The sequence below is a fragment of the Strix aluco genome, chromosome 10, assembly GCF_031877795.1.
Source record: "Strix aluco isolate bStrAlu1 chromosome 10, bStrAlu1.hap1, whole genome shotgun sequence".
In the NCBI taxonomy this organism is placed as follows: domain Eukaryota; kingdom Metazoa; phylum Chordata; class Aves; order Strigiformes; family Strigidae; genus Strix; species Strix aluco.
In genome coordinates this window covers 13,614,916-13,627,949 of record NC_133940.1, presented here as the reverse complement: position 1 = coordinate 13,627,949, position 13,034 = coordinate 13,614,916, and the positions used below count along the sequence as shown (strand labels likewise).

Genomic DNA, 13,034 nt, shown 5'->3' with positions numbered 1-13,034 from the left:
AGGCGTCTAGCTCATACGTCTTTGTATATACATATATATAATGTGTATGGATAGCGAGTGATGAAGTGTTACATAGTTATGTAAGTTGCTCGCACGTTCCCTATGGATAAAATATATATATAACATACATGTGCACACACATAGCTCTATCTACATATATAGATATATTAAAAATATATGGATGGAGATTGTTTTATAAGGGCCTCTGTATATATAATACCTAGAATATAGATACATACGTATTTGTATGAGAAGCTATCTGTGTATATCTATATATTAAAATATTTTCATATATATCTAAACCTATCTATCTAGCTATGTATAAAATGGAGTTACATATAGAAGGGTGTATCTTGCTCACCATCCCCCCATATATAGGATGTATATAGACAATATTTTTATATATTAAAATATTTTTAATATCTTTTTTATTTCTATATTTTATTTTTTATATATATGGCTAGACAGAATTATATGAAGGGCTCTGTGTGCATACACACACACATACACACACATATAAAATATGTAGTATATAATTTATAGCAGATACCACACATTATACTATACACTCTATAATATATATAGTGTGTAATATTTATAGAAGGGCTCTGTGTATGTATAAAAATATATACTATATAACATATAGATGACTAAAGGAGCATTATATAAAAGCCCATGGCTCAAAGAGCGTTATATGGGGGGGTTGTGCATGTGCATGGGTGCATGCGGGTGCGCGCGCGCACACACACACACGTATGTGTAAAATATATAAACTATGCAGTCGGTAGTACACAGAGCCAGGGTGCGAGTGTGTTAGGTAGTTACATGGCTCTCTGGCTGTAGTGTAGTCATATACATACCCTAATGAATATGACTGAGAGATGATGCAGTGTTCCATGGTTGTAGCAGGGTCTCTTCCTCTCCCCCCTCCCACCCCCATACAATATGTACACACATATATAGCTAGAGGCCTTTCTAGAACTATAGCACACGTTCACACTGGCTCCCTGCCTATGTCAAGTGTGTTGTGCCCATGCCTGTGTGCAGGCACACCCTCCCTGTCCCCAGCTCCCCCCGGCTTGACGGCTACGTACAGTATAGTGTACATGCATGGCTATAGTGCTGTAACACACTCACTAGCTGTGAAGATAATAATTATATATTGTGTGCATATATATATTTTATACATTTGCATACATCCCCATATAACAGTCTCTAGCTCTCTAGCAATCTCTATATATTGTATACATATTTTATAACTGCAATATCTATAATATGTAGTGTTATGTATATAACTGCATCTATGTGTATATACCTATAATACATAAAAATATGTTGATGGAGACATAGTTATATATGGGTCTCTGTATATATAGATATTCTATATATAAAAATATACTATATACACAGAGAACATGTATCTATATAACAGTCTATATACTATATTGTATCCTTTAGTATGTAGGTAGGTGCATAGATTAATAGACCTTTATTTGTATAATATATATACAATATATATGCATATAGAAATTACTATGTATGCATATAGAAATATACATATAAAATTATGGTATATACTGTGTCATACCATAGATAGCAAGAGCATGTGTTAGATAGTTTAAGGGTCTCACCATGTGTGTCTACATATAAACTACATATATAAATAGATCACTAGGGAGAGTACAAGGGTCTCATAAATGCATGTATATCAGTCTATTTATAAAGTTATTTGGCTATGCCGTACTGTATCTAGCTAGCTAGTGCGAGGTGGTTTTGTCCAGCTCCGTAACGGTCTCACTGTGTATCACAGCGAGGTGCACAGGGCTGGCGTTACAGCCCAGCAGGCGTGCTCTGGGAGTAGCCAGCCAGCCGGAGGGGAGCTGTCCGTGTTGTACGTGTGGAGGGCCGGTAGCGGGTGGCTGGGCTGGCGGGGGGGTCACCGAACCCCGCGGGAAGGGCCGCCGGGGCGGAGCGGGGCACAGGCCCACCTGCACGGGCGGCTGGAGCCCCCCGCACCCCCCCCGCCCGCCCACAAATACCAGTGAGAGCCCGGGGGCGCGGCCGTGCGGCGGCACAGCAGCACCGCTGGGCTCGGCCCGGGCAGGCGAGCCTGGGTTGCCCATGACCAGCAGCGCCCAACTTTTGAGCAGGCGGCCAGGTGATTTCCCCCCCCCCCCCCCCAGCTTTGCGTGAGCAGCGGTACAAGAGCTGACGTGACTAGTGTTTCGTGAGCAGTTTGAAAGATTTCTGGGCAGGAAGTGTGGCTAATGGCCATCTGTGCAGCTCGCCGTGCTCATCAGGAGGGGGGGGTCGGGTCTTTATGGAACAATGGAGACACAACACATTGCAAGAATCACGGCCCTGATTTGTGCGAAGTGGGGCGCTGCAGAGAGGCAGGCTGGCAGCTTTTGCAGCGTCGAGACACAAGGAGCTCCGGCAGCAGAGGGTTAAAAGGGGCTTGTGGCAGGTGAAGTGCTGTCTCATGACATCATACAGAGTGGCACAGGACAAAGCTACAAGCAGACAGAGCTATACAGATGAAATCTTTCTGACTCTGCAGATGATGGAGGCTGGTCTATCTTCAGCCAGCCCTGACTTTCGTCAAACGGCATCAGCAAATCCTACAGGGAAAGCTGCAGTCACGCAATCCATTGGTATTTATAACTTTTATTTGCAATACTTTAGGTCCAAGTTTCAAACTGCAATATTTTTACACTCAAGACACAGTCATGCACAATCCATATTTCAATTTTCTATTGCTTCAACCACAATTTAAAATAACTTAATATTGGAAACAAAACCCAAAATCTTAAAAAAAAAAGGATGCTGAGGTCAGTAAGATGGATCCATGCCATCAGCACATTTACAAAGTAAATAACTTAGTTCTCTTTTTAAAAAGATCAGTTACCTCTTAATCCAAAGTTACAGAAGATTTTTCACTACACATTTGTTTTTATCTTTTATCTTTTTCTTTTTTTGTTTTTTCTTTTTTTTTCTTTTTTTAAACAGATAACACGTCCTAAAAAAGGAATGTACAGCAAAATGAGATACATTTCTGATAAACAATGAAAATGTAGGCTCCTCCTCTGTTTACTTTTCTCTGGATACCCTGAAGAAAAAAAAAAAAAATCTAGCAGACACCAGCACAGATGTAAACTGGTTGCTTCAGACCAAACTGGAGTTTAGCATTGGCTACATGCTGATCCAGTCAAGAGTTGCAGAATTCTTGTGCAGATGTTCCCAAACCGCATGTCTGTAGGCACGGCATCCGCACGGCCGTCGCACCACCAGTGCACCACAAAAACTCCCAGCTGTTCCCCCCACTGAATCTGGGCTCTGCCCAAGAAGGAGGCGTTCCCTTCACGGGGGCTACGGTGCGTGCAGGCCTTTTTGCTGCTAGTTCCCATCTAGAGCAGCTCCCCTTCTGCTTGCTCACCTGCTAAGGCAGATACCAGCAGCTGATGAGAGTCGCACCTGAAGAGCTGAGAGGCTTTTTTCCCCTGTTGCTGTGCTACAGACCCATTTAGCAGCATTGCTTAACACTAATATAAACCGTGTGACAAAAAGCCTTTGTGCACCTGAAGCTCAAAGGTCAAAAATGTTTTGAGACTTGTATGCTTCATGTTTGCTACGCTGACCCGCTTCTGACCTGGATAGCTTTGCATGATGGAGAGTAAGAACCCACTCAGCTGAGGGACACCTCCGGCCTCCCCATACCCAGGGCATTATCAGCACCCACCTATTAAGCAACCAGTTCTGCTGTCACTGAAGCCAACCACCAAATTCTCACTGACATCAGCGGGAGTAGCAGCAGTGCCTGTATCTGATCCCCAAGTCTATGGCTGGGCTGGGCAAATGACACACACAACATACAGCAGCAAAAGGACCTGACTTTAAAAACAACCACCTGCCACTATTCCCTCATGTTTGCAAGTGTCACACCAGCCTGAGGCATCTGGGAGCCCTCAGTGCAAGCACGGACTTCAGATGACAGGCCCTGGGCTCTTGGAGGTTATGCACAAAATGGAGGCGATAACTCCCTTTCCAGACCAAGCTTATAGTCAAAAGGCTGCTGTAAACAGGCAGTTGAAAAGGCAGAGAAATGAGGATCTCAAGCACTTTATCTGAGCCAGTTACAGAGTCTTGATTAGCAGCCACCGAGCACAGGAAGAACCAAGGCCACAGAAAGAGGGACAAAATCAGTCAAGCATAGAGAATGGAAAGAGCAAGGCCTTGAGAGCTAACAAGCTGCTTGATTTCTCTGTTTAGGAAAAATCCCTGTTTCAAGCCCCTGCAAGGAATGAGGGACAGGGAGGAGGTGACACACAAACAATACTTGTGTTCTCAGTTCATGCACTTCCTCTCTCAGTGTTATAGAAGAAATCTAATTTAACTGTATTCTTCTCTCCTCTCTGAATAGTCTTGTTTAGCATTAGCAGTTTAGCACTAGCAGCTAAAGTAGTTGAAGCCTTAGGCCGCAAGAGCTGACCGAGAGTAAACTTTTTGATGAAACTAATGCTGCTAACACAGAACTAGCTGAATCTGGCAGAAAGAATCATTTAGGTTGGAAAAGACCTTTCAGATCGAGTCCAACCATTAACTTAACACTGCCAAGTCCCACTAAACCATGTCCCTAAGCGCTACATCTACACATCTTTGAAATACCTCCAGGGATGGTGACTCAACCACTTCCCTGGGCAGCCTTTTGGTGAAGAGATTTTCCCTAATACCCAATCTAAACCTCCCCTGGCAAACTTGAGGCGATTTCCTCTTGTCCTATCACTTGTTACCTGGGAGAAGAGACCGAGCCCCACCTCGTTACAGCCTCCTTCCAGGTAGTTGTAAAGAGCGATAAGGGCTCCCCTCAGCCTCCTCTTCTCCCGACTAAACAACTCCAGTTCTCTCAGCTGCTCCTCACAAGACTTGTGCTCTAGGCCCTTCTCTGGATGCGCTCCAGCATCTCAGTGTCTTCCTTGCAGTGAGGGGCCCAAAACTGAACCCAGTACTCGAGGTGCAGCCTCACCAGTGACAAGTACAGAGGTAAGATCACTTCCCTGTCCCTGCTGGCCACACTATTCCTGATACAAGCCAGGATGTCATTGGCCTTCTTGGCCACCTGGGCACACTGCTGGCTCATATTCAGCTGGTTCTCGATCACCACCCCCAGGTCCTTTTCCACCAGATATGAGCGGAATGAAGGTAAGAACCAAGGAGACAATTCCAAGAGAATGAAGTAACTTCAGAAGATGGCCAGCCCTGCAACAGTGAAAACCAGTAAGAAATCAAGAGACCACCGACCAGAATTAAGTGATTGGACTTGGGGCTGGACTTGGGGATTGGGTGATGGGTGGCACAAGTATAATTGAGAGGCGTGAACTGGCGTACAGGTCCCTCTCTGGAGGCACCCAGCTCAAGCTGTCACCTGAGAACTAATAACAGAGGAACTGGAAACCTTCACTCAGACCTTACATTAATCAGCGGGATCCTAAGGTCGGATCCTGTTATGGTGGCTGGCGTGCGTAAACCCGCAACATCAAAGCGCTGTGATTGAAAGGTGTGCACACATGTGCCCAACAGCTCTTCTGACTTGTGTTCATGACTGCCAACTCAGGCCGCTGCGCCCAACCGCAGTCCTTTTGGCTTTGGACGTAAGCTGGGCAAGGCCAACGTTGCTAGCAAGCCTTGCAGAAACCAGAGCGTGATCCCCAAGCAGCTGTGAACATGGTGCCACTCTATTAGAGCAGGAGGCGCCTGACACACAGATGCTGATGTGCGGTCTGCTGGGAAACTGTCAAAACCACTGTGCTCACAGGTTATTAAAACAATTAGCAATTTTCCATATTATCAACTTTTAACTAATGATATTGCCTCCAGTTTGCTCAGTAAAGGTCAGGTGCCAGCAGAATGCCAAGTGCTTGCTTGGGAGAATTGCTGAGCAGCTTGAACAAAGTTTGGAGGTTCATACCCACGTGGCAGTCTAGAGGGCACCCATGAAGAGCACGTAAGCATCCCTCCTTCTCTTTCCTATAATACCATTTTTTCTTTTGAGAAAAGGTGCACACAACCACTGGTAGGCTCAGGCCAGTGACGGTTTATACGCATGGCACGCCCAGGATTACGGCAGTAGGCTCTAAATCGCATCCAAAGAGAGGATGTATAAACAAGATTCTGCAAGCTTCAGCCAGAAAAATAAATTACCCTGTCAGCTCAAGGACAAGACACAAGCAAAGAGAAGATTCAAAGATCCCTGAATTGCAAATCACACTCAAAGAAACCCTGGTTTCTGTTTAAACACAAAGGTTGTCCTTTGCCTGCTTCCTGAAAACTGCAGGCTAAAATTAAAGATATTTACCTGGTCAGGGGAGAGGGGGAAGAAAAAAACCAAAGAGAAGTTGAACACTTGTATTTATGGGTCTTCATCAGCTTGCACCATCACCCATCATTAAGTTGTTGCACATCTGCACATGAATGAACAACAATCCACCAGGAAGGTGTGTGGACCACTAACTTGGTAACACTTAGCAAGGTGAAGCTGGCATTAGTGTGCGTGCTGTGGATGTCAAGCAGAGAAACACTGGCTCCTGTCTTTAATGGTAGGTGTGAGAGAGCTCTCCCTGGCTCTTTGCTCACTGGATTTGCTCAGGACTGGACTAATATATAAATGTGTTTACATGCTCAGTGTGAGGAATATTCAGTAGCCACACCAATGACTATATACTGGAAAGAACTGCCATACAGACAATAGGGTATGGTGACATTTCCTACAACTAGAGGACAGGAGACAGGTACTTACTTCCCTTCTTGTGGTGACTGGAATGCGCTTCATTTTCAGTGGCAGGACATGGGGGGAGACTGACCGAAAGACCTGCTGAGGTGCAGCCATTGGCCTCAAAGAAACTCAGCACAAGCAGCTAAAAAAAATACTTGAGTTCATTTGTGTGTAGTGTGAGTCGGCCAACCAGTAGCCAAAGATAGAGAATAAACACACACATATTTACAAAAGCGCTGGATACAAGAAGTGAGAATGCAACCCCGGCCCGAGTTTGTGATCAAACCCCAAGAGCACTTTAAGATTCACCCCTGTGCAGGCTCCCAGGAGTGCATGCAAGAGCTGTATGGCATTTTATATAGGTATGCGTTATTTTTTTTCCTTTTTTTTCTTTTTTCTTAAATAAATAAACTTTTCTGTGCTTCTCAAACTTCCCTGACTTTACTGCTGTCATGCTTCTGTCCCAAAACACATTAAAACCACAGCGTGCTATCAGGTTGTTCTCACACATCTTCATTGCAGGGATGGGAATCATAGTCAAGCTCTGGATAGGTGTTTTTTACTGTTTAATGAATTTAAAAATGAAGACAATTAGCCAATCTTTTAAAATCTTGGAATGAAAGTGTTTGAAACCTATCTACCTATGTATTTTGCAACAGAAACGGCCTATTTCTAATACTTCCAAAAATATGTAAATAATTGCTTAATCTGAGGATAGCAGTCAAAAAACCTGAGATGGTTTCAGAGATTTTATAGTATTTGTCTCTTTCCTTTCTGTAAGCTCAACACTCTTGTCAATTGTAACATACTATGTGAGCTGTAAATAATGTACAAGACTTGCCCCTCTCAGGACTGTTGTTTTTGTTTTATATTAATATATTGTCATATATTAATATGCCTCTTCCACATTTCCTATCAGAGTTGGGAGGATATAAACTCAGCTGCCATCTTTCAGTATCTAGTGACTGAGAATTTAGTGCCAGAGACTGTCTCAAGCACAGAGCCAGAGGGATGCTAGAGGTGTTTCCCTGCATGTCAAACAGTCTCTGCTGGGCAATTACAGTCCATGTTGAAAACAGCCACTGGCACAGATTATTTCTGGTGAATCCTGTCTGCCTCCCAGGAACTTTTTTTAGAAGAAAGATCTCTAGATTTGCTGATGCGAAAAAAAAATAAATATAGCATTTAATAAAATAAAAAGTAAGGCCTCTTATTATAGCAGTTGTCTTTAAAAAGCCAGTGCCAACAATATTCTGTATGCTCGGGCATACACTGATTTTTTTTTTTTCTAAAAAAAGCTATCATTTGATTTTCCTATTTTTCATATCTGTTATCTTCTGGAAAGTTGTGGTGGTGGTTTTTTTTTAAAGTAGAGATGCTGAAATACCTATAGGTAAAGAAAATAAATAGGAAAAAACCCAATCAAATAGGGTAGTCTGTTAACGTAAGTATTTATATTGTATGTCCAGCAAACATGTACCATAAAAAAGTGCTTTCCTTTTAAAGGACGGCTGTCTGTTCCTTGTGGGTAGGAAAAAATAAAAGCTATACTGGAAACAGAAATTGTCACTTGTTTCTTCACGTCTTACACGGAATACAAACATGTTTCATTTAGATGAATGCTTTACGAATTGAGGGCAGCCCATCTCAAGCCCAAATTACTCTCTTTCTCAAGAAAGCCTCTCCCCCAGATAGCTAGCTTGAGCTGACAGAGAAAAATGGGACCTCACAAAAGAAACAGCAGTAGCCAGATTAAGTTCTAGTTGGGCTTTGGTCCTTCTAATTTTCTCCCTGCATAACCTCATGACATCCTTGTATTCCTCCTGAGTTGCCTGCCCCTTCCTCTAAAGGTCATAAACTCTTTTTTTTTTTTTCCTGAGTTCCAGCCAAAGCTCTCTGTTCAGCCAGGCCGTTGTTCTTCCCTGCTGGCTCATCTTCCAGCACATGGGGATGGCCTGCTCCCCGCCTTTAAGATTTCCTTTGTGAAGAATGTCCAGCCTTCCTGGACTCCTTTGCCCTTCAGGACCGCCTCCCCAGGGACTCTGGCAACCAGGCTCCTAAACAGGCCAAAGTCTGCCCTCTGGAAGTCCAAGGTGGCTGTTCTGCTGACCCCTCTCCTTACTTCTCCAAGAACTGAAAACTCTTATCATGGGATTGCTGTGCCCAAGACAGCCTCCAACCATCACATCACCCACAAGTCCTTCTCTGTTCACAAACAACAGGTCCAGTGGGGCACCTTCCCTAGTTAACTTCCTGACACAGCTGGTGAGGGAGCCATCTTCCACACACTCCAGGAACCTCCCGGACTGTTTCCTTGCTGCTGTATTTTATTTTCAGCAGACATGTGGTAAGTTGAAGTCCCCCACAAGAACAAGGGCTAGTGACTGTGAGACTTCTCCCAGCTGCTTATAGAATATTTCATCTGCCTCTTCATCCTGGTTGGGCGCTCTGTAACAGACTCCCACCATGATATCTGCTTTGCTGGTCTTTCCCCTGATTCTTACCCATAAACAACCCTACTGTCACCATCATTAAGCTCTAGACAGTCAAAACACTCCCTAACATTCAGGGCTGCCCCACCACCTCTCCTTCCTTGCCTACCCCTTCCAGAGTTTATAGCCATCCATTGCAGCACTCCAGTTGTGTGAGTCATCCCACCATGTTTCTGTGATGGCAACTATATCATAGTTCTCCTGCTGCACAGTGGCTTCCAGCTCCTCCTGTTTGTTGCCCATGCTGCGTGCATTGGTGTAGATGCACTTCAATTGTGCTATTATCCTGCCACCTTTTAGGGGGGAGAAGCCCTAACTCCTATGTGACCATTCTGAGGCACTTCTGAGAACATCAATAACCCTCACATCTTTGCTGTTGCACAGCCCTCCATCCCCTACCTCCACTGATATGGCAGACTGAAGGACCTTGCTAGCACACTATCCCTCAAACATTGGCATGCTGCCCCCAGGCTTATCTCTAGCAAGCCTGGTTTTATCCTTTTCTCCCTTCAAATCTGGTTTAAAACTCTTTCAGTGAGCCCTACTAACTCCTGCACAAATATCCTGTCCCCCCTCTGAGACAGGTGTACCCTGTCTGTCGCCAGCAGGCCTGGTGTCATGTAAACCAACCCATGATCAAAAAACCCAAAATTCTGCTGGTGACACCAGGCTTGGAGCCAGATATTGATCTGATGGCTCTTCCTGTTTCTCCCTGCATCATTCTGTGCAACTGGAAGGGGAACACTGCTTGTGCTCCTGATCCCTTAGCCACTCATCCCAAGGCTTTGAAGTCTCTCAATTGCCCTTGGACTTCTTACTGCAATTTCATCGCTGCCTACCTGAAAAATCAATAATGGATAGTAATCTGAGGGCTGTACCAGGGTAGGAAGTCTTCTCTTCACATCTTTAACTTGGGCCAGAGGGAGGCAGCAGACTTCTCTAAAAAGTGGGTCCGGTTGGCATATTGGGCCTTCTGTTCCCCTCAGAAGAGAGTTTCCTATGACAATGACCCACCTTTTTTCTTTATGGAAGCTGTTCTGATGCAGGGCGTAGGCCAGCCTAACCTCGGCAACACCTCCACGGTAGAAGAACCATCATCCTTGTAACTGCTCAGTTCCACTCGCAGAGCCTCATATCTATTATACAAGGGCACTGGGAAGGTGGGCCGGTCACGGAGGAGACGTGCCTGCTGCGCCGGGCAGGAACTTGTTGCCATTGCTCCCTGTCCCTTAAGTCACTGTGTTCAGCCAGGCGGAGAGAGGACAGGGAATCCTCTGTGTTGTGCATCCTGTCTGCCTGTCAGGCCTGTCTTGGGGAAGGTGGGGTGCGATTCCAGTAGTCTCTTGCTGATGCGATGTGCTGTTTGCCCACCCTGGTCGCTCATGCTCCCCATGTGTTTGTTTTATATGCGGGGGGGCTTGGCTGCCACTGCTCCTGGCCCCGGTCTCCTCAGCTGCTGTGGTGTGAGCTGTGGGCTCCTCGCAGCTCCCCCTGAGGTTCCCCTGGTTTGGGAAACCAGAGCTGCTCACCTCGGTATGTTATCTGGGCATCTGAAAATCAGACCTGTTGTGCTCCCCAGGAAATCAGGAAAGGTTAATTCATACTTAGCTGTGGTAACTCAGAGAGTACTACCTCTGTCTGCTGCCTCAGCCAAAGACACGGGGATGGACAGAGTGAGCGAGGGTAGGTTAACTGGCAGTATTAATGACAGTTGCAACACAAAGACTGTAACTAAATAAGAAGCCAAAGCCAAACAAGCTAATGGCCTAATTCAAGAATAGCCCAAGCATCCTTCATTCCTACTGACAAAACATGAAGGTGATTAGTACCTTAAAGGCTAATTAGCCCTTTGCAGGACCAGGCCTAAACATGAAGATCTACAGCAGAAAGCTGTTTTACTCTTTTCTTCTTTTTTTTTTTTTTTTGCTCACTGGGTGGGGGTTGCTTCAGTTGCTGTTTTGAAGGTCTTTGATTAGTTGTACTACTAAAATACAACAAATACACCATGCAAATGCTTTTTCTGAGTGTAGCCACATTGTGTCTGTCTTTCAGAAATGAATAAATAAAACACAAATTGCATACTTAAAACTATTCTGCTCCCTTACAAATGAGTTGACTAGTCAAGCACAATACTCAGTCACATCCAGGATTCCCTCCCACCCAGCAACTCAGAGCTGCATTCAGCAGTGCTTGCTGTACGCAGGACAGCAGAAAGCAGGCTGGCTTGATGCCTCTAAATATTTCTGCAATCCACTCTGCATTTCACACGTTTGCTCTTGCTCAGTGCAGAACTCAGGTTTTAATGTGCTTTCTGCCAGAGCTGTCTGCTGCACTGGCTCATGCGTATCTGAACTGCGGAAGTTGTCACTCACTCGTGTCGGGCTCAGTTTCCAAGGCAGAACTTGCGTGCCTAAAGGACACTCACCTGCGCACGAGCCTACAGAGCAGCCTGGCTCCCTCCCCCTCTGCCACGACCGGTGCAGACGCTACTAACCTTTCCCAGGAGCTACAAGATGACCAGGAGAGTAGGCATCCTCAGAAGTGACAACAACACTCAGCTCTCTTTTTCCCTTCTCTACTCCTGCACAGACTCAGGATGGCTAATCCCACCAGTCCACGCATTTCACAGCATGGCTACGATTCCCCTCGGGAGCAGCCCACTGCCAGTTTGGCTCTGATCCGGGATGATTAGTCCGGTCCCAGGAAGAGGCAAGCACCCAGTGCCGGTCTGCGCCTCCTTCCAGCCTGGGTCTGCGGATGCTGAGGCTGCTCTGTGCTCTGCAAGGGGTCTGCTGAGGCTTGGCACCAGGCAAGGCTGGGCCCGCTCTCACCTCATATTTCTCTTGCAGCTTTGCATCAGACAAACCCTTTCTGAGCACACTGACTGAACTTTCTGCTTTTTCATTTTAGTAAGACTCTCATCCAGGCAAACAGATTACAATTAGTTATACAAATCAAATTGTCAAGAACTGAAACACTATATATTCACAGTTGAAAGCCTGTATCCGAACAGGATGTTTTATCTGCCCACTCTCGATTCGTTTTTGGTTGGAAATGTAATTTCACTTTCTTCCTCATCTAGAAGTACCATGACTGGGCAAATACCAGCAAGTAGGCTGTATTCAAAAGGCAGTGCAGTCTAGAGCTTATGAATAACGGAGACCCTTCTCCAATTCCAAACCATACAAAAAAAACCATAAAAGGGACTTTCCATCTTTAAGAAACAACTGACAATTTAAAAGTGAATGTACAGCTTATTCACAAGGTGAGAAGGAAGGGAATCTTCCAACTGAATTTGCTTTACCTTGGAAATGGTTGAGGCAGCAAAGCATTTTCGGTCATTACCTCTCTGTCTTAAGCCCTGTTTCATCTTTAAAATAAATTAAGGAGCCAGAAAGCAGGAAGAAGACAAATGATAATTTTTTTACTCCTTGAGGGACTGGGTTGTTCTCCCTCCTACCACCATGACTGTGACCGTTGGTTTGTTCCTCCATCCATCTGTCCTGCAGCACAAGAGTTGAGGTTTCATAGAGTTTTTGTTCTCAGTCCTGCTCTGAGCTGGCATGGGAGAAAGCCGGCCTGAAGCGCTAGCGGCTGCTGTTCTTAATCGCTTCCTTTGCTGCAATGATCAGAGGAGTCAGGCTGGAGAGAGGCTTGGCTAATTTTAAAAATGGATGCTGCCCAAAGGAAGAAAAGAAATGCACCATTACTTTCCAAACTCAGTTACTCACAGGCTCAAGCAGCATTCCTTTGGTTACCAGGAATACACAGAA

The 13,034-nt window shown here is 45.1% G+C and overlaps 1 protein-coding gene across 5 annotated transcripts in view; it reads right to left on the bottom strand.

Annotated features, from left to right (window-relative positions):
- Positions 1 to 2,651: 2,651 nt before the first annotated feature.
- Positions 2,652 to 13,034, bottom strand: part of PAK3 (p21 (RAC1) activated kinase 3) — a 150,410-nt gene continuing 140,027 nt past the window's right edge. For all 5 annotated transcript variants that reach the window (XM_074835320.1, XM_074835316.1, XM_074835321.1 and 2 more), the window contains one exon: positions 2,652 to 12,938. In XM_074835320.1, coding sequence (XP_074691421.1) covers positions 12,849 to 12,938 — 90 coding nt within the window. In that variant the 3' untranslated portion in view covers positions 2,652 to 12,848. The remainder of the gene's footprint in view (positions 12,939 to 13,034) is intronic.